Genomic DNA, 24,338 nt, shown 5'->3' on the forward strand with positions numbered 1-24,338 from the left:
ATCACTGCACGAATCTTTGCCTCAAGCACCTCGACCGCCTTGTTTATGTCCACCTCATTGAGGACGTCACTCCAGTCCAGCGCAGTGAGTGCCATATAAAATGACTGTTTCCGATGTTCCCTACAGTCCCGCACAAGAACTTTGCGGCGCATAGGTTTAAGCTTTAATCCCGCCGGTAAAACAAAGCCTTCATGGTCTGTCTTAATAAGCATATGTATGGAATATGCTTGACCGAACAGATCCGCTCGGTTGGTCATACAGTTATCAAAGCACGCGTTACCCCGCGTGGGAAAATCAACCACGAAATCCCAGCCAGACAAAGCCTTAAATTCTTGCATATCCAAACGATTTACATCGCCACCACAGACAATAGCCGCTTCTGGGTGTTTGTTCAACACAATGTCCACAAAAGATATTATATAATTAATTAAGTCGAGATCCCGGTAGCTATGCTTGGGAGGATTATACAGGCCGCAAATTAGCATAATGTGATCGGACGGCAACTGCACTGTTAAAGCAATAAATTCATATATGAGGAATCGAACCTCAGACCTTCAAATTCCGCGCTCTGATGCTCTACCACTGAGCCACAGAGACTCTACAATGAGCGAGGTCTATTATGAAGTTCATATAACACGCGTTCTGCATACTGCTAGGATCAGCAAGATCGATCGCGTCATGTTTGTAAATAGAATAAGAGACAAGGTAAGGTTTTTGAGCTCGGCAAAGAAATATAGAAAGATTTAGCCTTCGTCCCATGTTCGGGACGAGACGAGAAATATATTTCTCAATTTCTTTACTGACCTCAAAACTTAACCTCTCTCATTCTACATACTGTTGACATTTTGGGATCTATAACACGATTATTTACGTACCGAAACAACAAATTATTTGTTTCTACATGCGGTGTTTAAGCCAAGGTGCGTCATTTATGGTGAATTATTATATGTAAAGTGTAAGATATTACAGTGGAACGCGGTTAATACGGGACACCAAGGGGACATGCCATAATGTCCGTATTATACGGGTGTCCGTATTAAGCGGGCTGTCAAAGAAAACATGTTTTATCGATATAAAGACGAAAGCAGACAGTTTTACGAGATAAACGTTGTTTAATTCCTCAACGGTAACAGTAACAAGTTCATTTAAAGGAACCTCGCGATCATCACGTAGTACAAGAGTCAAACACCGGAAGAAAGGCAGTCTGTTCAAAATCAAATATGTCACGCTATTTTGTTTCTGCTTTTCTAGTGATAAAATTTTATTAACCCGTAAAAATCTGTCATTATCTGAACAACGAACAATGTCTACAATTATCACATAATTGTGATAGTGAAAATAGACACTGTGCAGATAACCAGTGTCCGTAAAGCGGGGTTGGCAATATATGAGAGTTTGTGACTTGGGACACAGAAAAGTGTCCGTCGTCCGTTTTAACCGGTGTCCGTATAAAGCAGGTTAATTTTAGAGTAAGTATATGAGCTTTTTGTCGGGACAAACGAAACTGTCCGTTATAAGCAGGTGTCCGTATTAAGCGGGTGTTCGTAGAGCGGGGTTCCACTGTATATAATTGGATACAAGAATTCCCCATACATGACCAATTTACCTATTAAAGCTATTTCATCGCTGACCACTCGTATCTCGGATGATTAGGATAGACAAGCGAATCTGGCGTGTTTCTGAAACCCATTCTAAATAGGCAGCCCTCAATGATACTAAATCATTGTTGGACAATTTTTTGGCCATTCTTCACAATTTCCCGCGACACCACCGGATCAGTCAGGCGAAATGAATGCAAAAGAGGGTGAGAACAGGAGGGAGTAGGCGTTTGATAGGTTAAGCAAACCACAACAACAGCAACAAGGACGTGGCAGAGGATCTAATGAGCAGAACAATTGCTCAGCACGTGCGTTTTAAAACTGTGTACATTTTTTAGCCGTCCTCTGCAAAATAACAACGTGAAATCGTCCCAATTTACAGAGGTGTTTGGGAGAAAACTATGTGAAAATGGTGTGGTGGCTTTAACCTTTGCTAACTGGAAGACCAAAGATCCAGATGAAGAGAGTGACCTAACTTACTACTTGAATGAGAAGGAGCTCTGGGAAAAAGAAATCGATAAATTCCTAGCCAGTCTTAAGGTTGATTTACAAGTGCGTCAACAGATTCCAATTGTTGCGACGGAAAATTATAGATAACTTCGCCTCCCCATTTGTGAGAACTGACTCTCGGAGCTGTGGATAAAATGCTTCAATGTCATGAGTATTTCATCAGGGTTAGCATTCATCAAAATTAACAACAGCCGTTTTAAATTTCTAGACAGTTCCCCAGCCACCGCAAGCACGACCGCCGCTGCCCGCTCCTCTTACAACCTTGATGCTCACGAGGATATCCCAAGAGAGATTCCTCTTAATCAAGAGCAAGAAGATGGGCTGTTGAACAGGTCATGGAAGGCTTTCTCGGACGTCTATAAAGCAGCTAAAACCTTTGATAATCGCATATTACGATTTTCTACGAGACGAGGCAATTCAAATGTAAACTAGCAAACCGGATGGTGAACGAGTTTTCACACGGAAACCAATATGTTTTCCTCAGAGAACTAGAAGTTTTTCTCACTTTTATATGTGCTTAGAGAATTAAAACTAATCCTTTCCTGTAGCGTCAATATATATGGCCTGGGGGCAGTCAATTCCACGAATTTTGAAAAGCACACGACAGATGTATCTATCCGCTAATAAGGACCTTGAGCAAACGGCGGACTCAGCAAAAAAAATGATCTAATGGACAGAAAAATAGCTCACCTTTCCAGTAACCATCCTCCCGTTCCAGGTTACAGCATGCTCTGTTAGAAGGTCACATCGACCTAATCAATGGCATCGACCTAATCAATGGCGTTCGGACGCGGCTTCAAGCTCTCCGCAAATTTATGTGTGTTTCTCTGTATTTACATCACTTTGGAGTTCTTCAGGTTCTCAGATGTATATGAGAACACTTTGCTTAACGATAGAGAGACGTATTTTGTTTCCCAGATGAATTGCAGGGCTGAAGTTGCTGGTGCTTCATTTCATCGAAACGAACCGACCCGGAGGCAAGAGTCTAATGGACGACTGAAGAGTGTTATGCTTTGTAAGCTTTTTCATCGTGCCTGTTTTGCTTTGACTCTTATTGCTCTTGCTGGTGACATTGAGATTAATCCCGGCTACCAGACATTTGCTGATATCAAGTCCACTAGAGGTCTCAAGATTGCTCACTTGAATATACGAAGTCTCGCAAACAAAACCGACTCTCTGCGTCTTGAGGGAATTAACAACAAAACTTTTGACGTGCTAACTCTGTCCGAGACTTGGCTGGATTCCTCAACAAGTGATGCTGAAATAAAACTCCCTGGATTTGTGTGCATAAGGTTAGATCGCACTGGCAATAAAGAGGGATATGGCGGAGTTGCTATGTATGTAAGAGAAGATTTGGCGTTTCGTTTGCGGAATGATATCAATACTGGTGGACAGGAATGTTTATGGATTGAGTTAATTCGAGATAAATGTAAGCCAACGTTATTATGTTGCGCTTATAGAGCACCAGATGCCGATCTCCGCACTTTTATTTCGTCTCTGCGAGATAGTATGCCTGCTGTTGATCTTGAAAAATCGGATGTGGTCATTTTAGGAGATCTAAACGCAAACATGATGCCTAATTCAAAATTGCCCAAGAAAGACAAACAACTACTTCTCAACTTCTCGCGCGCTTTTGACTTCACACAGCTGATAAAAGAGCCTACTCGAATATCTGACACCTCACGGACCTTGATTGACCTGATTTTTGTCAATAATGAACATCGCATTGTTAAATCTGGTGTTGTTCCGTTTCCATTGAGCGACCATTACCTGGTGTTTTGCATTCTAAAGACTGGTGTGCACACAAAAGCACATCCAAGAATGTTTGAGTATCGCTCTTACAAGAATTTCGATGCGAATTCATTTAACGAAGATCTTAGGAATGTTCCTTGGCACGTCGTTGACAATGAAAACAATATCGATGACGCTTTATTAACTTGGAACAAACTGTTTTCAGAAGTTGCAGACGATCATGCACCTGTCAAACGACGACGTGTGAAGGGAACACCTCTTCCTTGGATGAATAGCAAAATTAGCGAATCAATGAGAGATCGAGACTGGTATCATCGTAAAGCACGTAAACCGAACTCAGAAAAGCACTGGAACACTTACAGGAAACTGAGGAACAAAGTAAACCGCTTAGTAAAATCTGCTAAGTCGAAATATTACTGTGAAATGATCGAGGAAGCCAGAGGAGATCACGGCAAAATGTGGAAAGCTGTAAACGAAGCATGCAATCGTAATTCATCCTCAGAAAAGGTTCAGTGCATCATTTCCGATGGCATTCAGCACACCACTTCCAAATCCATTGCTGTTGCTTTGAATAGCTTCTTTGCATCCATAGGCAAGCGCCTAGCTGACAAAATAACGACTACCTGGTCGAATTGCAACTTGGTTTTAGAACAACCGTTGTCTCAGTTCCAGTTAACTGAACTAGAGGAATCGTTTGTGCTTCAGCAGCTTACCTCTTTGAAGACATATAAAGCAATTGGTTTGGACAAAATTAGTGCTAGACTACTCAAGAGCTCTGCTAATACAATCACTCCCTCCATCACTAAGCTGTTGAATCGATCGATTCTTACTGGTAAATTTCCTAAATTGTGGAAATGCTCAAAAATTACAGCCTTGTTTAAATCAGGCGACCGGTCAAATGCATCGAACTATCGACCTATCTCTATTTTACCGACACTCAGTAAAATTCTCGAGAAAGCCGTGCATTCCCAGTTGTACCAATACTTGGTTATTAACAACCTTCTCACAAGGAAACAGTTTGGATTCAGGAAGGGGCTCTCTACTGAATCTGCTTTGACATCATTTGCTGATGAAGTCTTATTGAACATGGAACAAGGTAAACTGTGTGGGGCCGTGTTTTTGGATTTAACCAAGGCTTTCGACACTGTGGACCATCGGATTTTGTCACGCAAGCTTTCCAAAATTGGTTTATGTGAGAACTCGCTTCAGTGGTTCCGCTCTTACATTACTGACAGGAAACAGCGTACATGTTGTGGGAATGAGTTGTCTGATGAATTGCCAGTTACCCATGGGGTCCCTCAGGGAAGTATTCTGGGTCCTCTGCTATTTGTCATCTACATTAACGATTTGCCAAGCGTTCTAGATGCCTGTCAAGCATCACTTTATGCAGATGACACGGTGATCTACTGCTATGGGTCTTCCTCTCAGGAGCTGACTGAAAAGCTCAACCAAGACCTCCTGGCTGTGGCGAAATGGCTGAATGAACATAAGTTAACACTGAATCTGGACAAAACCAAATGCATGCTTATAGGCAGTAACAAGAAGTTACAGAGGAAAATAGCTCTAACTGTTTCAATCTTTGATCATTGTATAAACAATGTTACTTGTTTTAAATATCTTGGAATCTTAATATCGTCTGATTTTTCGTGGACAAATCATGTCGAATACATGGTAGGGTAAGTTAATCAAAGGCTTGGCCTACTTAGACGCATTAAGCATTTGTTACCGTTTAAGGCGCGCATCCTTTTTTATAAAAGCCTTGTTATGCCCTGATATAGTAAAAATGTGTTCGTAAATCAGGATTACTTATTAGGAATACTTTGCTGATGACAGATTAACTTACTCTTTGGAAGCATATATTTGGTTGTGTTACCACATCTGGAGAAGTAGGAATTTATCTGCTCGACCTCTTCTCCAGTCATGCATGCACTTCCAGTTTGCCATCTTCCACCCCAAAAAACCTACGATAACGTTCATGATATTCAATATAATAGGGCAAAAGTACAAAAAACTACATGCAGTTGCAAAAACTCCTGATATAAACATGCATATTCAAAATTAAAAAACAACATTTAGAAGATAACTGAAACTTTCCTCTTCAAAATTACTGTTATTCCAATTAGCCTGATTGTTTACTGCAAAAATCCTATTCTCATGACTACAAACTTGATTTGAATTATAAGAAAAATACTGGTTGTGATACAACGAGTTTTTTTGTACGTTTTAAATTTGAAAACTACGCACCATAAATAAGGTACTTGACACGACCAACTGTGAGCTTTTGCAAGCATCACTAACAAAGCTGGCTGTATATTCCCCATTCTCATACCAGTTCTTTCAGCACAGCCCCAGTATCTGCATACAACATCCTCTAAAAAAATCGTACATCGTTAGGTTAAATTTTTTTGCATTGGATGTGATGGGGGTATCCGTAAATTTCTCCCTGGTACATATTGACCGCCCATTGCGCAAGTCCATGCCTACAGCCAGCGATCTCCAGCCCTGTCTCGTCCGCGTTTGCCCGTTCCTTCAGTTAATTGCCAGCTGCCTTCCAATGGATTTCTCCACATGAGTTGTTATCTTCACTTTGCTGAATAATAAAGTGTTTGGCCGTTAATTTGCAATTCAAATTATCCAATTTTTATTTCTTCATTCAAATAAATTGGAGTAAAACATCACCTTTGTAAATTTTTGTTTGGAATAATCAGCCTTTATGTGGTTGTCTAGGTCTTCCTTCTTGCAAATGAAACAGTTGCCATAATAAGATGGGTTCCTTCTTCTGTGAGAAGTTCAATATTTAAACATAAAAAAAAAACATATCATATAATATAGATAGATGATAGTAAACATCAAACAAATTTTGTCACAATACATATGAAAGTGTTACAATACTTTATGAATGGAGCATCAACTCAATAAATACTAGATAAAAAAGAACATCACAATAATTTTGTTACTGTTACATGGTTTTAATTTTAGGGTAACTGTTCCCCACTGTTTTATACTGTCAGTAATAATTCTTACTTTACCATGTGAGATCCTAATTGTAAAACAATGTTGTGTTATCCAAAAAAAAAAACAAGACAGAAGAACATCACACAATGTAGAGCTCTCATCTTTTTCTTTTGTTTTGTAAATACTAATAGAGTAATGCACATTTCTTTTACTTTTATATGAAAGGGGACTTGCAATTAGGTGTAACTAAACTATTGCTTGAGGATGCACTATACATACTTTCCAGATTTTTTGTATCAATATAATTTCATGTTCCCATCAACATGGCATGGATGTTGGGTAATCAAAAATGATGGACATTTCATCTAGCCCAATTCTTGGTGTTTATCCAAATTATACTGGCAAAACGTCTACTCATGGAATGACTTATTGAATGTGACTGTGTTGAGTTCGGGAACATATTGATTTGGATTCAATGAAAGGAAAATGAGTAATATCCACATATATGTAATATTTATACATATTTATATTGAAAACAATATAATAGCAACAATTTATAATTATTACTTGCTAATTTGCTACTTGTGTTTTAATTGATTGGTTTAAACACAGAAGCAAATTAGACGTGCATATTGAAGGCTTTATAGAAATAAAAAAATGTCAGAGGCAAAGTGGCATTTTCCATTTTCAGTTATGATCAAGCATGCACATATTATTTCATACAAAATAATACAGCTACTAAACATTGCTATATAGAGTAGTAAATTATATAAAAATAGCTACATTGAATGCTATTCCACCAGGTTTAAACCAGCTTCTCTTAAATACAGTAGGGGAGGGTGGGTCAATTCCACTGACAATAAATTTATTAAGTCCTCCAAATAATACTTAGCAAACTTACCTTACCTTTCAATGATGACACATCTTCTAAATCTCCTACAAAAGCATTTTCAGATGTTCCAGGCATCCTCTTTTTGTAAAGCATTCCAAAGTACAAAAAGGTCTTGGTGGGAGATATCGCTGACACCATTGGGACTACCAGGGCAATAACCAGCTTTGACAACAACAGCTAAATTAATGGTTTCAAGGTCTTTACCACAAGCAGTACAAATATAATTGAGCTTGCTAAAATCAAATCATCCTGTAACTGAACCATGACATAAAACTTATTAGAATACTTGACTTAAATTAGTGATCAGTAGTCATGTTTCACCTCATGTTACAAATATTGGGAAAATAATAACCTTGATGAAAGAATCTCTTATAAATAAGGACCTTAATTTGTTAATCATGCCCATGGATGTCATAAAACTGAATTTCCACATAATTATATGAAACAATCCACAACAACACACAGACGGGCACCCCAGTGCTACCAACCAAATTCGATTATTGGAAAAGCAACTCACAGCTGTTCCAGCTGAGCTACACAATGCAAATGAAGAATTAAAGATATCCAAACAAGAGGTGAGTGCTACCATTCAGACAATCAATGACCTGAAGGCTCAAGCACAGAATGACATTGATAATTGCAGAAAGCTTGCTCAAGAGCAGCTAGCCTTAGGAATAGAGCTATTTTCATCAGGTGTTGCCCCATTAAGTTCTATACTGGTTTCCCAACATATAAGCACTTACTAGTTTTTTGAGAGTTTGTTAAGCCAAATGCTGAAAGACTGGTCTATAGCTATGCATCAGGGGATAGACAGATTCACATGTTGTCTGTAAATAGGAAAGTAACAACATGGGAAAATCCCCTATACTTCATCTTAGGAAGTCAGTGTATCTGGCCATCAAAGAATGAAGTTCAGGATAATGTGTTATAGGGATTTTGTCTTCTCTATCTAACTACAAGAGTGGTTCTAGATGGTACTGAATTTTTGTGCAAACTCCAACATCACTGTTACTCCAGTCACAGCTGTATTCCAGTTATAAGAGCAACAACACATTGAAGGGGTTAATTGGAATCACTCCACATGGTGCAGTTTCATTTATTCCCTTGTTATACACAGGATCCATTACAGAAAGAAAATAACTAGATTCAGTGGAATTTTAGATTTACTGGAGCCTGGTGACTCGGTAATGGCAGGCAAAGGTTTCAATATTGATGAATTGCTAAGAGAAAAGGAGTTGGGGCTAAATCTTCCCCCTTTTCTTCAGAATCAAGCACAGTTCTCTGCAGCCAATGTACTTGAAAAAAAAACTATTGCAAAGCTCAGAGTACATTTCGGAAGAGCCATCCGAAGAATAAGGGAATTCCATTTTTTTAATTCTGATGTCCCCCTATCCACCCTTGGCTTTGTCAATCAGCTCTACATAGTAACCTGTCTATTGACCAATTTTCAAGGACCTCTTATTTTACATAATACAGCGAGAAATTAATCTTGCAAGTAATTAAGACTATTCCATGGCAATCTCGTATTCCTTAAACACTATACTGACAGTCTTACCAATGATTAAGAATCAGTGCAAAAAATAGTTAAAAAAAAGTGTCAAAAAGTGTTTGTTGTAATCTGCCCCCATTTGCAGTTTCTTTACCAACACCTCCTGGATCTCTTTCTACTGTAAAGTTTTTCCCCTTGGGATGCTCCAACGCTGTTGCATACTTATTTCGACACCTGTAAATAATTTAGATTAATCTTGACTGGTAGCTTTGCTTATATATACAAGTTTTAGGTTTCTACACACTTCGCGTGTTTGTTAACAAATGAGAGTCAACTAACTAAGCGACTTGGAGTAATTTTTTCCTTGCCAAAAAAAACTGTGACCCTCCCCCGGTTGCGAATAAAACAGGTTTGACCGATTTGTAAAAAAAAAAAAAATTTACTCATGACCCTCCCCTCCGAGGCCCCGACCCACCCCCCCCCCTCAATAAAAAAACGTTCCTTACCTAATCACATGATGGCAATATCTACTTATTCCCGCAACACATGAGCACTTTCCAGAGAGTGTCTTGTCCGCTAGGCCAATGGAAACCTCCAAGGAATGGGGCACCTCATTCTTCTTCATTGACCTGAAGCATTTACAGGTAACTGTTGCGGATCCCAGAGGGTAAGTTACTACAAAAGAGTAATAGTTTCCGCTCGGACGATCCTGTACGATGAAAGAAATTTTGCACCCAAAAACGCTCCACACTCGTTTAAAAAGAAAAAATTCTTAAAATCTGTCCACGAATGAGCTTCAAATACTAAAATACAAGGAATATCAGGGCAAAATACGCTTCGTTTTCTCTTTAATAGTCACCCTGGACCTTCCTCGAAAGCTTTCTTCAATTCAACGATAGGCTCTCAAGCATGGCGTTGCTATGCGGTAACCAACCACGTGATCAAGAAGTAAGCTAGGTCACTCTGCAAGCAGCCTATTGAAAATCAGTAAATGTTGCGTGACGTCATAGTAGCAGTCTCCCTCCCGTTTTTATCCTCTTCCGCTTTCATTTCGCCTGACTGATTCGATAGTGGGTAAATTGCGAAGAATGGCCAAAAAATTGTGCATCAGTGCCCCAGAATTATCGAATTCTGCCTTTTTAAAATGGGTTTCAGAAAAACGCCAAAATCGCTTGTCTATCCTAATCACGGGCAAGACCGGAGTCGGTAAATCTCGTCTTGTAAACGCTCTTGTTGGAGAGCGAGTTGCGAAGGAAGGTCGATCCACGAGCGCTTGCACCGGCACCGTCACTTCGTACAAAACTGAAATCAGTGGTGTTGATGTAGTTGTATGGGATTCTCCAGGTCTACAAGGTGTAACGTGCAACGAAAGACTGTATCTTCAGGAAATGGAGAGCAAGTTAAGTCAGGGTATCGATGTTATGATTTACTGCATCAGTATGACCGATAGGCGGTTTTATGACGCGGATAAACATGCAATCCGTACCCTTACAGAGGTTTTTGGGAATAAACTATGGAAGAATAGTGTGGTGGCTTTAACCTTTGCTAACTTTAAGACCAAAGATCCAGATGAAGAGAGTGACCTAGATTACTTCTTGAGTGAGAAGTACTTCTGGGAAAAAGAAATCGATGAATTCCTAGCCAAACTTAAGGTTGATTTACAAGTGCGTCAACAGATTCCAATTGTTCCGACGGGAAATTATAAACAATTTTGCCTTCCCGGTTGTGAGAACTGGCTCTTGGAGCTGTGGATAAAATGCTTCAATGTCATGAGCATTTCGTCAGGGTTAGCATTCTTCAAAATTAACGAGAGCCGTTTGAAATATCTAGACAGTTCTCCAGTCACCGCAAGCACGGCCACCGCAAGCACGGCCGCCGCTGCCTGTTCCTCTTACAATCCTGATGCTCATGAGGATATCCCAACAGAGATTCCTCAGAATCAAGAGCAAGAAGATGGGCTGTTAAAGAGGCTTTGGAAGGCTTTCTTGGACGTCTATGAAGCAGCTAAAAACTTTGTTCATCGCATATTACGATTTTTTTTTTGCCAAACGAGGTAATTCAAATGTCAACTAGCAAACGATTATGAACGAGTTTTCACACGAAAACCAATATGTTTTGCTCAGAGAACTTGAAGTTTTTCTCACTTTTGCATGTGCTTAGAGAATTAAAACTGATCCTTTCCTGTAGCGTTAATATTTATGGCCTAGGGGTAGTCAATTCCACGAATTTTGAAAAGCACACGACAGATATATCTATCCGCTAATAAGGACCTTGAGCAAACGGCGAACCTAACAAAACAAAAGATCTCATGGGCAGAAGAATAGCCCAGCACGTGCATTTTAAATTTTTGTACATTTCTTGGTTTTCCTCTACGAAACAACAACGTTAAATCACCAAAATTTCGTCATGTGATGAGAACTGAAACCACGACGCAAATTATTTAAGTTTCCATCTGGAACTCAATGTTTCTTACAAACACTTTTTCGAAGTTGAGGTGTAGCACCGTAACGGTAAACACATCTAGCCATTCGCGAGATTCTAGTTGAAATTTTCAATTCATTTTTTAATCGACGTCTTCCACGGTCTTCCTGACTGCTCATGTTCCCTAGTGTACGTTGACATTTGACTGCCCCCACGGCTCGTGTTTCACACCAGATCGTAAGCGTAAACGATTCAATAATAACTCGCGCCTACACAGAAGTGGATTGTTTGTATTACAGAAATGACGACTTAATCGAACATACCGTTATAAACTCTAAAAACGAGTTTTGAAATGAAAATTCGTGTGTTAAAGGTGAAGATCGATTGCGTTACTCCGTTTAGAATCATCCCCATCACAGGGGGAAGCCCAAATGAAGGCCATTGGCTGCTCTTAGTTCATTTTGTTAAACGATAAAATACAACTATATTTAATCTGAAATATCGTAAGGGTTTCCTTATATTGGTATCGGGGAAAGGAATGGAAATATTTTATTACTTTAAACCATTCCTGTAAAAAAGAAAAAATTATAAAAAGGCAGGTTGATTACTTCTTGTTCCTTTTGGAAGCCTTATCTTAGAGGTAGAGTTTGGTCACGTTTCCCTCGTTATGATCGCGAAGTTGACATGGAAACAGTTGTTCAGTTTCTACAGTAATTAGAACTCGTGATGGTGTCTTGGGAAAGCTATGTTATTAATTAAGCTAATTTGTTAATCCAGGAAGAGTGAATCTCTCTGGTAAAAGGTCACGTTCGACACCTCTCGTGCTTAAACATGTGATACCCTTCATGTTTCGCAATTAGATAGTTATTATGACTAGCACGTAGCAACTTGGATGCGGTACTTGTGAACGCCCCTTCTTCGCCAACTTTTGTAATCATGATGTTGTTATGTAACGGTCTTCTAAGACAATTTTCTCTTAAGATACCCCTTCAGATGTAAATAATATTCTGTCAATAGGTTAGTTATGATTTTTATATTACCAATCTCGTTTCTGTTTTGGCCGATCTCAACTGTAAGAATTAGAAATTTAAGGTAAAAAATGATTTTGTAACTGCGCAAATAACTCGAAGGCGCAGGAACTGTCATACGTAATCTAACATGATTCGCTGGCTGAGATAGAACGATGACGATACCAGAAGATTGACAGCTTAGTAGTGTCATCTGCAGTGTCACCTTTATAAACGGTGACCCTCGCTTTTCTCATTAGATAGAAGTTAGTCCCCGTTGTAACAACTTGAAAAGAAAAGAAATTAAATAAGAATCAACCAAACAAACGACGAATGTTAGAGATTTTACTTCTAACAATTTGAAGATCTCCCTTGCATGACCCCTCGCTTAGAAACTGGGTGCGTGAGAGGGGCCTGGTCTCTCAGACGATGTCGAGGGACCGGAGCGATTAATTGAATTTTGTTATTGTGCATGTTAGTGCGGCATTCCCACTTAGTGATTTCTTTCCTTTTACGTTTCTAATTACATTTTTGTATTTTTGCACGCACATTTTTCTTATTGTTTTCGCCTTCTTTTCACTCACGGCGATTTGTATTCTTTTAGATTTTTTCGCATAATTCTGCTGAACATTGGAGTGTCAGATTGCATTAGGTTAACATCGATTCTTTCACTGCGATCATCTTTTAGTTGTTCCGTCCTTCGTGCTCGCAAGTCACGCAACGTTTGTAAGTGTCTTTCCTCTTTTGTTTTGCGTTTTCCTATTCCTTCTACTTCGTAATAACTTGCAATAATTTGTTCCTTTTAACAACCATGATCAACCGTGATGTAAATAAATTTTAAAGCGTTCGCGTCTTGAAACCTGACTTTGTTGGTAGTCAAAGTGCAAGTACACACTTTTCTGCGAAAATTCACTCTAAACATTCTAAAAGGAAAGGCAAGAACAAACTTGATCCCAATACTGAATAAAAAGGGTATGATTCTGTGCGTGTCATGTACTTAACGGCGTCATTGAGAGCCGAATGTCATTAGCATATCTGGGGCCATACGATTTCGATATTTTAGGTCATGTCACACGTATTCATTTTCCGCTGAAATTTCAAGAAATTGTATTCGTGCCATATGCTTGAAGGTTTGTCTGCGATGGAACCCATAGCATTTATACCTCATCCTTTTTCAATTCAGTATTTTCATGTTCTGTCAAATAAATCATAGTATAAAACAGAATGTAACTCCTTATATTGGTAAATATTTTGGTAATATCTGATCGACACTAACTGATTTTCCAAATCAGTAAGTGTTCCGTGACGTCATAGTGGCAGTCTTCAACCAATGCTTAGGGACCTTAAGCAGTTAGGACTGTAACGCCGAGGAAGACGTCGATTTAAACAGGAATACATATCAGACATGGTTTGATGCTACTCTGATTTACAGATTTAATGAATGTAACCGAAGATGTTACAATTCATAGACCCAACGTTTCGACACTCCTGTCTAGTGCCTTCATTAGGGGTGATGAAGGCACTAGAATTTTATGATTCTACTCCTTGCAACAACTGTGACGACGAATACATCGGACGGACCAAACGTCAGTTTGGTACACGTTTGATAGAGCATCAAAAAGCGGTTTTCTTTTGGAAAAAGGAAAATTCAGCTTTACCGGAGCACATATACCTAATTAACCATACAATTGGGCGGGATAATTCTAAAATTATCACCACTAATCGGCGTTACCACTAGTGCCTTTGTTTGGAAGCTTGGCATATGAAGAATTAGTATCTTTCGACGTTGTTTCGCTCTTCACTAAAATCCCAGTTAATCTTGCTGTTAAGGTTGCGGGGGAGAGACTCAGAGAAGATGCTTCTTTGCCTGTGGAGGATATTATTCATCTGCTGTCTTTTTGCCTCATAACCACGCAATTTGCATATAACGGCACCTACTATCAACAAGTTTTTGGTACAGCTATGGGTTCGCCCGTCTCTGCCAACATGGTAATGAAAGACGTGGAACAAAGGGCCTTTGCCGCTTCACCGGTTAAACCTTTTTCTGGAAACGATATGTCGATGATGTTATTTCTGCGGTATCCGGAAATGAAGCGGAGCGCCTCCTATCGCATTTGAATTCAGTGGAGCCGTCGATCCAGTTCACCCTTGAGCGTGAAAAGGATAGACATTTGCCCTTTCTTGATTTAAATGTGTCCAGAGGGGTTCAGGGTAATTTAGAGACAAGTGTCTACCGTAAACCTACTTACACCGACAAATACCTCGCTTTCGATTCTCACCACCCTATTTGCCATAAAAAGTCTGTAGCCAAAACTTTACTCAGGAGGGCTGACTGTCTACCATCTTCACTCGATTCGAGGGCTGAGGGGAGGAAATATGTTTCTAATGTCCTAAAGGCAAATGGCCATACAAAAACCTTTCTCCGTAACTGCCAAAAACCAGTTACAACTAGTAACTCTCTTGATGAAAGGGAACCAGCGACTAGTTTTGCTGTTATTCCTTACATTCAGGGTGTTACGGAACCCATCAAGAGAATTTGGCTGCGCCTCGTGTACCACTTTTTTGTTCTTACCACATTTTGACGTCATCTGTGATCTATTACTGAACAGACGCACGGCAACTTGGAATCTATTTGTTACATATTCAAGTAAGGATCGTATCAGGGCGATATAGATAGTAATTAGATCATAAGTCTTAAAGCCCCTAGACGAAGTACTCGGAGTATATGAAGTCGTTTAGAAGCCTTGGTGACAATAGATTCGATGTGATTATTCCATTTTAAATTATTCTGGATCACGAGACCAAGTACTTTGTGAGAGGTTACAAGCTCAATTGTTGATCATCGATCTTCAAATGAGGGAGATCTATGGGTTCCTTTGGGAAACAAACACGCATTTCCTTGCACTTTTTAGCGTTAAGTTTCATCCAGTCGCTGGAGCTCCATTAGGCGACGGTATTGAGGCTGGTATGGATGTTTAAGTTGCTGTTCCTTACAAGTCCTTCAGAGAGAGCGAACGTCATCTACAACTGGGGGCGTGAGAGGGGCCTGGTCCCTCAGTCGATGGCGAGGGACTGGAGCGATTAGTTGAGATTTTGTTATTGAGCAACTACACACTTTCCTGCGCAAGTTAACTCTAGACATTCTAAAAGGACTTAGACAAGAAGACTTGATCCTAATACTGCATAAAAAAGGTATGATTCTGTACGTGCCATATACTTAATGGTGTCATTGAGAGCCGAAATGTTATTAGCATATATGGGGCATCTCATGTTATGTCACACATTCATTCTCCGCTGAAATTTCAAGAAATTGTATTCGTGTCATAAGCAGAGGTTTCAATTGAAATGGAAGTAAATTTAGCATGTAAGAGGGCAATTTCGGAAAGAGTAATTTGTCTGAAAGCGGTTTTTGTTCCTAGTCAATCACATTTCTGTACAAATTGTTCAAGCTGCTAGTATCATTCGATAACTCAACACAAACTTCATGGGTCAGCTTTATTACGCAAGATTCTTTTTCAAATTTGTGACCCTATGAACGCTTTGATAGAATATGGAGAATTCTGTGAAGAGGACTGAAAGGAAGAATAAATGAAACACAAACTGTTGGGCAGAATTTGCACAAACCCTCAAGTTATTCAAACAGCAGTAATAGTACATACTGGTACATCATGGTCCTAGAGGTAAGAGGGAAAACCCAGCCAAGGGAGCATGAGAGGTTATTTGCCTATCAGAAAAACACATTTGTTTGTAAGAAATGATATATTATGGTAATTAAACTGAGCAGAGTTCAATTTGATCTGCAATCATAGGTGTGATTTCAAAGTCAAACAAGCGCTCAGTGCAAGTTTGATTTAAAACCACAAGTATGGTTCAGACTAAACTTGTGTAACACAAAGTCTAATTACCACTTTATTACATCTATTTTGAAATTGCAAAATTCAGTCCTTCAAATACAGGTTTTTTTAATCTGTACAAATATTCAAATGATCAAGTATTTAGCTGGTTTGTAAAAAGTTGCAAAAGTGTAATTTGATTGGTCACTTAAAACAAACCTTGAAATCTGATTGGTTGTTGTTTTTTTTAGTAAAGCTCTCTCATTGGCTGGGAAAAATTAATCTTGCTGTATCCTCCACAGGCTGGGAAAAAATTATTATGAAATGTTTTGATTTGTGATCAAATTGCACAAATGAGAGCCAAATCAGATTGCAGGATCAACAGTGCTTTCAAAATGGATATAATAAATTACTTATAGGTAATTCCAAAATGCATTGTCTTCTTTACATTTAGGGGGTTTTAACCTGTATATTGTACATAAATCTATTAGCAAATAGATTCCATATTGTTGTGGGTCTGTTCAGTATTAGATCACAAAATGATTAAACATGTTAAAAGGTGGCAAGAACAAGAAAAACTAACATGAGGCACAGCAACGATTTTTGTGACGATCTATGTATCTGATGATAAAGTGAATCTAAGTCCCTTTTGTAAAATAGAACTGTAGGTAGATAGTAAGGTGGTTTTTATTTAATAAATCAATTAATTCATTGGTGTTTGTCCTCATTAAATCTTTCCAGGGCTGTGTGAATATGTTATGAGCCACTATTAGCCTAAGAGTGAGAAAATCATGTCACAACAGGCAAGTGAAAGGGAATCAAAGCCTGAAAAACTTATTGATACTATCAGGCATAAAATAGAGAAGAATGAACAGTTCTTTTCCTTGGAGTTTTATCCACCAAAGACCTTCAATGGAGCAACCAACCTCATGGCAATACTTGGAAGATTACATGAACAGTGTACTCCTCTCTTTTGTGACATCACTTGGAAACCATCTCAAGACCCTATGTCAGACAAGTGTCAGTCAGAGCCTAGCACACTGTTAGTTTCGGCAGCAATGATTGATGTATATGGACAAAATATTATGATTCACATCCCATCAGGAAACACAACAAGAAGTCAGGTGTTGGAGCATCTTAATCGAGCTAAAAATCTTGGTATTAAAAGTGTTCTTGCAGTGAGAGGAGGTACTGCTAGAATTTTATAGGGCTTCCTCTGGTATCTGTAACATGATGTGACCATACGTATTACCATAAGTATTACAATAGACTGGCATAAGATACCACTACCTCCTGAGGCTAGACCCCACTCCCCTATAATTTCATCAGGCTTCCCTGACTCCTGGATGGTGATAGCCACTGTGAGAGTGAAGTGTCTTTGATACAACACAATGACCAGGCTGGGTCTTGGACCTGGATCTCTAGAACCTGAACTCTTGTGAGCTAACTTTTGGTTAGCGAGTCTCCCACTGTTTTTCTTTCCAACACAACATAAGAACTCTGGAAAGGCTAGAACAAGTGATTAACATGTTAATTCTCCTGATAACATCCATACATGATCCAGCATACAGGTAATGAGAATACTCAAACTTATTAGGTAGAAGTTGTAATCTTGATCTAACACCAAATTCTCATAACTTATTTGCAAGGAAATGTTTAGCAGCTGGAGGGGAGAATTAACAATCAGATCTTTGTGTTAAAAGGGTTAACAGCTGAGTAACCACCATTAATTGATTGCTCTAGGGAGATTCAGTAACAGTGCAGATTTATTGAGTTACTGATTAAAACTTGAGAAAACTTTCACCTTTTGTGTAGCAGATGAAAGCTATGGTGAGGACATGACACCAAAAGAAGATGGATTTGACTACACTGTGGACCTGGTTAAATTTATCAAAAGTGAATTTGGAGACCACTTCACAATAGGAGTGGTAGGTATGTAAAACCTTAGTGGGTATTCTTCTCTTCTTCTTTGACAATTGTATTCAAATTGCTATGTTTATACATGAGTTAGTATCTTCAATCTGCAGGTATGAGACTCCTGAGTAGTGATTAAGAATTGGCACTCTTGGCGTTAGCCAGGATTATACACACGTTATCCGAAAGTTTTACTTATAATACTAGCAAGTATTTTGCGAGCTGTGCAGTATTTTCCTTTGCTCTGAAGGGGAGAAGAAAAATATGAGCAATGAGAACAAACTATTTGCTCGTAACTTATGTTAAATCATTGCATGAGGGATTTAGTTTTACGTGGGATGCCTGTCGCAGACCACGCTAAAAAATGGGATTGAGTATCAGCGTTGTGAGATTTGGAAATTAGCCACCTGCTTGTTAGCCACGTGCATGTGCCTCTCATTGAAGTTGAGGCCTATTGGCTGGAGTTAAAACTCGGATGGGTGACAGCGCATCATACCCCGTGTCAATGACTTTTTTTGGTTTTTTTTTTTTCGGTTTCATTCCTGTTCCTCGAAGAAAATTAGTTATTTTCCGCGTTAAACCCGGGTGACTGTACATAACGACCAACGCATCTCTCGTTAACGCCATCGAATATGGCCTGCGTAGAAAACAAAGCTGAAGCCATTGAAGTGTTTTTATGGCTAACCAAAAAAAATCTGATGCGCTTAAAATTTTGTTGCGTAACCCTTTAAGCCCCGATATTGACGTGTATATTCTCGTCACTGTTCCCCATATATTTCTTATTTTACTGATCGAGAGAATTTGTTCAAACATCAAGACATTTCATCTTTGGTAATCATTTCATTCATTCTCATGATCCGTACATTTGACCAGGCAGTGATATTGTTAAGAGAAATTAGATGCTGGTCACTACTGGGGCTTAAAGGGTTGAAAAGTCAAGCTTAAAAAAATGGAATAAAACCAAAGTTTAGATCGTTCAGTGCGGCCATTTTGTCCTCCACTCCTCCCCCGTATTTTTGCCCAGTTTTACAGTGTAATACTGTGGCATATTTTGCGCCTTCTGTCGCCTTAATGTGGTAAAATTGAAAAACAGTGAAAACATTATGTGATTTATATTCTCATGTTCTAGGTTATTTGATGGCCTCCTCTGACGTTCACAGTTATGAAGAAGACTTAAAACATCTTAAAGCCGAGGTTGATGCCGGTGCAGACCTTATCATTACACAAATGTTCTTTGAAGTTAAAACTTTCCTTAAGTTTGTTGACGATTGCCAGAGATATGGAATAAATGTTCCCATTATACCAGCCCTTTTTCCAATACAGGTTTGTAATAAGTTGTATTGTTAGATCACCCTTGCGGCCCCGCGCACGCTTTTATGGAAAAGCTTTAGACGAAAAATCCCCGTGCGAGAGCCGCACGCAATGGCACGTGCAGGGCCCGAAAAACCTGTCCAGCCTCGCAAGATGCGAAATGAAAGTATAAAATATGAAAAAAAAAAAAAAAAAAAAAAAGAGTGAAGGCTATATTATAAAATGCTTATTGACTAAGTTGGGTCGGGTCGGATGGGATAATGTTTGGCTCTCGGTCATGACTAAGCTACGCTCGGTCTGTCCGTTATGACCTCGATCCAAATTTGTTGTCCTCTGGCCCTCCTACTCAGGTAATAAGTAGTTAGTTTTTAATAAACCAGTGTCAAGTTCCGATTTCTACATTGTTAAATCAATGCATGGTTGGCCTGTGAGCAGGCCCGCACGAGTAGTGTTAAGGCACCAGCGTTGCTCCACGCGCAAGAACGTTTGAGGCCTCGGTCAGAGCGAGCTGGAGAGGTCCAACTTTGCGAAGGGTCTGGCACTAATAATGAGCTAGACCCCGTGCAGACCTCGCGGGCGTAGAAACCCTTGTGGGGCGGCACTTGTTACGTGGCCTAGGTATGACACAACTTTTAAAGTTATCTTTTTGGTATTCGACAGAACTTTAACTCATTGCGGCAACTGAAACGGCAATCCCGCGTAGAGATACCACAGTGGCTGTTGGACAAACTGGCTCCAATGAAAGATGACACCACTGCCGTCATGAATTACGGCATCAAATACTCCACAGAGATGTGTAAACAGCTGTTTGAAAGCGGCCACGTCCATGGTGTACATTTCTATACGTTGAACAGGGAGACCTCTATCACAGAAATTCTGGAAAAGATTGGAATGTCGCACAAGGAGGACGAACTGGATTCCGCTTCTATGCGGAGACTGCCTTGGATGCCGAGCCCCGCCCAAGCAAGGAGGGGCCAAATGGAGCTAGTGCGTCCGATTTTTTGGACCTCTAGACCTCGAAGTTACATGATCCGTACTTCAAACTGGGACGAGTTCCCCAACGGGAGGTGGGGAGATTCTAGCGCAGCGTCATTTGGAGAATTGAAGGATTATCATTTGGTGCTGCTGGGTACAAACAAGAGTAAAGAGGAACTGTTGAACATGTGGGGACGCGAGTTGAACAGCCCTGAGGACGTGTTTGAAGTGTTTGTGTGCTATTTGAATGGAAATGAAAACAGACATGGGTACAAGGTGGGAGGGGTGCCAAAAGATAATCTATCGCTTTGTACTGACTTAGTCTTTCGCAAACAGGCAGAAAGACTGACAGACTGAGAAACAGTCGGATAGAAAGACAAACCAACAGATAGACGTAAAGACTGACAGGGAGGAAGTTAGGCAGACAGACAGAGGCAGTCTTGAGTGACAGACACTAAAGTGCTTCTTTTACTGTGAATCTGAGAACTGTAGAAAACTTTCCCTCGACGTGCATGTTTCTCTCATTCCTTATCCTTTCTGGCAGAGACTCAGATCAAGTAAGCTTCATATCCATTTAACAAACTTGCTGATGGTTGAACAAAAAAATAGAGACACAAAATGATAGAAATAATGAAAGAAATTTACTGGAGAGACATACATACCCATTACGATCTATGATATATATGGCGTTAGTGAGTATTGGGTATTGCCTTCATCTCGTCACTTATATCCTGAATTTCGCTCTTCTTCTTCTTTCTTATTAGGTAAAGGAACTACCATGGAATCAGGATGAACTAGCAGCAGAAACATTGCCTTTTGTCGATAAACTCGCCCATATCAACAGACACGGAATACTCACGATCAACAGCCAGCCAAACGTGAATGGTGCACCTTCCACAGACCCCGTGTCGGGATGGGGGCGTCCGGGCGGATACGTTTTTCAAAAGGTGAACTTTGCCGGATTTGTTTTAGCCAAATGAATCAAGTCTATCACGACCGAACTCAATTTTTTTGTGACCAACATTAATGTGGGGGAGGGGGAAGGGGGAGAAATGGTTCAACAGTTTTGACATGGATCGTTGTTTTACTTTTAAACAAGCTTCTAATTTCTCCTTACAATATCACCCTAGAATCAAACATAAAGGTCTTGAGAATAAAGGAACTGATCACCAATTAAAGAAGCCCTTGATTGTTACACAAATTCTCCTTGTCAGCACCGTATGAACTGTATAGAGAACAGTATGGAGAATGTGCATACTGATGTTAGGACGTGGAGGGTTTAATGAAACCCGTGCGAAGGTTTTCTAAACGGTATATGTATTCATGTTCCTACAGGCTTATTTGGAGTTCTTTACCAGTGAAGAAATAGCAATGTGCCTTCATGAAGTCCTTCAAGACTATCCTACCGTTAATTATCACATTGTGAACTTCTCGGTGAGTAATTTTAAATCTTTGTTTTGTCGTAGAGCAGTTTTAAACCAGAGTCCAAGTTATCAGAACTACCAGTCAGAACACACGCATCATCATTAACCAATGAGAACCCAGAGTAAAAACAGGCAACCTGCTCAAAGCGCGGGAAAACCTGGGTGACCAAATTAGGATTGGTTTTAGTTTTGCATTTGATTGGTAGAGATGGTGGTGCGAGTTTCCATGACCAATCGCAGAGCGAAGTAAAGCAAATCCAAAGAAATCCAGGGTCAGTTTCGATACTTAAGTAAAAACTGCTTTTTTAGTCAACCTTTACAATCTCCGATGAAGGTTTTTTGCGTAGTAGTTTAGAGGTTCAGACGAGCTGCGCTCGGTGCTTAAACGCAAATGGGAGATACTATCGAAGACGAACCGGTTAAAAAGAGAGTCAAGCTCCCCAAAACCCTTCCAGAAATGTTTTTTTCGTATTTTTATGATTCAAAGAGAACGACTTTGTCGCACGTTTAACGCCAGTAACTGTCACTGTCACGTAAATTAATCTCAGGGAAAGGAAGACGTGACAAATGCGAATGTGTACTCTTCCAATGCTGTTACTTGGGGCGTGTTTCCAGGATCAGAGATTCTTCAACCGACTGTAGTGGATCCTATTGCTTTCCAGTTTTGGAAGGTAGGGGTTTGACGCTTAAGGTGTTAGAAACCTGGACGAAACGAGAATACATTTTAGCTTATAAGAGTGCACCTAGATCGAGTAGAACGCCTTCACAACGGCCAATCAACAGAAAGGAAAAGACCCTGAAGAACCAATGAGAACCCTGAGCGCGGGAAAACGCGGGCGACCAAATCGTGATTGGTTTAAGTTTTGCATCTGATTGGTTGAGAGAGTGGCGCGAGTTTTCTGGACCAATCACAGAGAGAAATAAGCAAACACAAAGCAATCCCGCGTAACTCTCAACATTCGAATGAAAATTGCTTTATCGTAAAGCTAAAATCGAGGTTGGTGCGATGGCAAATCAGAATTAAGGAAAATGGCACAAGGAATCAATGAGATCTCAGCAAAGTATACACGCGCAAAGTACCTTGAAGGCGAGAAATCGCGTGATTAGCGAAAGGATTGGCTGAAGTTTTTCCAGACCTGTCGCAGAGCAGGTAAAGGCCGCTCTTGCACATGCGTCTATAGGGCGAGATTATTTTCACAAGATTCCCTCTCTTTTTCATGATCTGTCAGTGTTCTTTATCGCTTTATTTTATTTTTTTTTACCATTTTTAGGACGAGGCGTTTGCTCTCTGGAAGCATCAGTGGGGACATATTTATCCCGATAAATCTCGTTCACGTGGGATAATCGACACCATTCATGATACTTATTATCTTATTAACCTGGTTGACAATGATTATGTGGCTGGAAATATCTTATTTGATATTCTGGACATCGTGTTGAAAAAACTGGGCAAAATATGATGTACTGCTGTATACTGGTGGGATCGCAAAATTAGTACGATTTGTCGTTTTTGCCTTGTTCAATAGCAAGATGAGGTTGTTGGGAAGTTCTTTTTTTCATGATTATGATGCAATGACATATGATCGACTTTTGACGCCAAAATTTATAAACCTCTTACTAACCGAGTTCGAGGTCTGTACTCTAAGTTACGGACCACGTCACACGCGGGTCATAAAATCCGAGCGGAAAGAACAAGGTGATATGTGGTTGTTTGCGCTTTGAACAGAGACATAAATGTTGATCTCGATCTTGCAGGATCCTTACATTTGATTGACATGGGACGATTAGTAACAAACTAGGAAGATTAGTAGCAGTCTCCTTTTCGGTAAAGTCCTTCGCGCGTGTCAAAAATAATCAGTCCAGATAGAGAAATGATGTTGGTACGCCGCGCGGAACTTTGAGAGTGAGCTGCACTAAAAGTAGCACTCTCCGAGTTCTGCGCGGCGCGCTAACATCAATTTATTTAATCGCTGATTTTTTTTGTTTCGACTCGCAAGACGGACTTCGCCGAAAGGACGTACCGCTTGTATTGTACAAATTAAGAACAGGAAATGCTATGTGATCTTCATTGAAAATTGAGCTAATTTTTACTGGAGGATCGTTTCATGAAAGCATCGTGAGAAATTCACTCGTTAATTTTTCAAAAGCAACATTCATTCATTTCTTAAAAAATATTACTTACACATGAAAGCGTGAAATGCTAGGCTGATTGTAAAAAGAGTAAATGGAAATTACCTTCAGAAACACCTTCACAAAC

General features: G+C 39.7%; 1 protein-coding gene and 1 pseudogene across 5 annotated transcripts; one reads left to right on the plus strand and one right to left on the minus strand.

The window, feature by feature from the left end:
* Nucleotides 1–5,073: 5,073 nt before the first annotated feature.
* LOC136283309 (uncharacterized) lies at nt 5,074–7,951 on the minus strand (annotated as a pseudogene).
* Nucleotides 7,952–15,734: 7,783 nt separating this feature from the next.
* On the plus strand, nt 15,735–23,550 carry LOC131786878 (methylenetetrahydrofolate reductase (NADPH)-like). Of its 5 annotated transcripts, XM_066172002.1 has the most exons (10): nt 15,741–15,816; nt 16,172–16,304; nt 17,199–17,645; nt 18,273–18,389; nt 19,501–19,694; nt 20,343–20,933; nt 21,422–21,604; nt 21,993–22,091; nt 22,630–22,752; nt 23,353–23,550. In XM_066172002.1, the coding sequence occupies exons 3-10, from the start codon at nt 17,249–17,251 to the stop codon at nt 23,539–23,541; spliced, it is 1,893 nt and encodes a 630-aa protein (XP_066028099.1). In that variant the 5' UTR covers nt 15,741–15,816; nt 16,172–16,304; nt 17,199–17,248; the 3' UTR covers nt 23,542–23,550. The 5 variants fall into 5 exon arrangements, with proteins under 5 accessions (XP_066028098.1, XP_066028102.1, XP_066028099.1 ...); XM_066172001.1 differs by lacking the exon at nt 16,172–16,304 and having other exon boundaries at nt 15,735–15,816; XM_066172005.1 differs by lacking the exon at nt 16,172–16,304 and having other exon boundaries at nt 15,735–15,816; nt 18,276–18,389.
* Nucleotides 23,551–24,338: the final 788 nt, after the last annotated feature.

Source organism: Pocillopora verrucosa, chromosome 9 (assembly GCF_036669915.1).
Source record: "Pocillopora verrucosa isolate sample1 chromosome 9, ASM3666991v2, whole genome shotgun sequence".
Taxonomy (NCBI): domain Eukaryota; kingdom Metazoa; phylum Cnidaria; class Anthozoa; order Scleractinia; family Pocilloporidae; genus Pocillopora; species Pocillopora verrucosa.

What these genes read in the sequence shown, in the direction of transcription:
- LOC131786878 (XM_066172001.1), top strand. Translation starts at nt 17,249, where the DNA reads ATGTCACAACAGGCAAGTGAAAGGGAATCAAAGCCTGAAAAACTTATT. An exon ending in GCGGATACGTTTTTCAAAAG is followed by an intron (nt 21,605 to 21,992) that starts GTGAACTTTGCC and finishes ATGTTCCTACAG; the next exon opens with GCTTATTTGGAGTTCTTTAC. An exon ending in ATCACATTGTGAACTTCTCG is followed by an intron (nt 22,092 to 22,629) that starts GTGAGTAATTTT and finishes AATTAATCTCAG; the next exon opens with GGAAAGGAAGACGTGACAAA.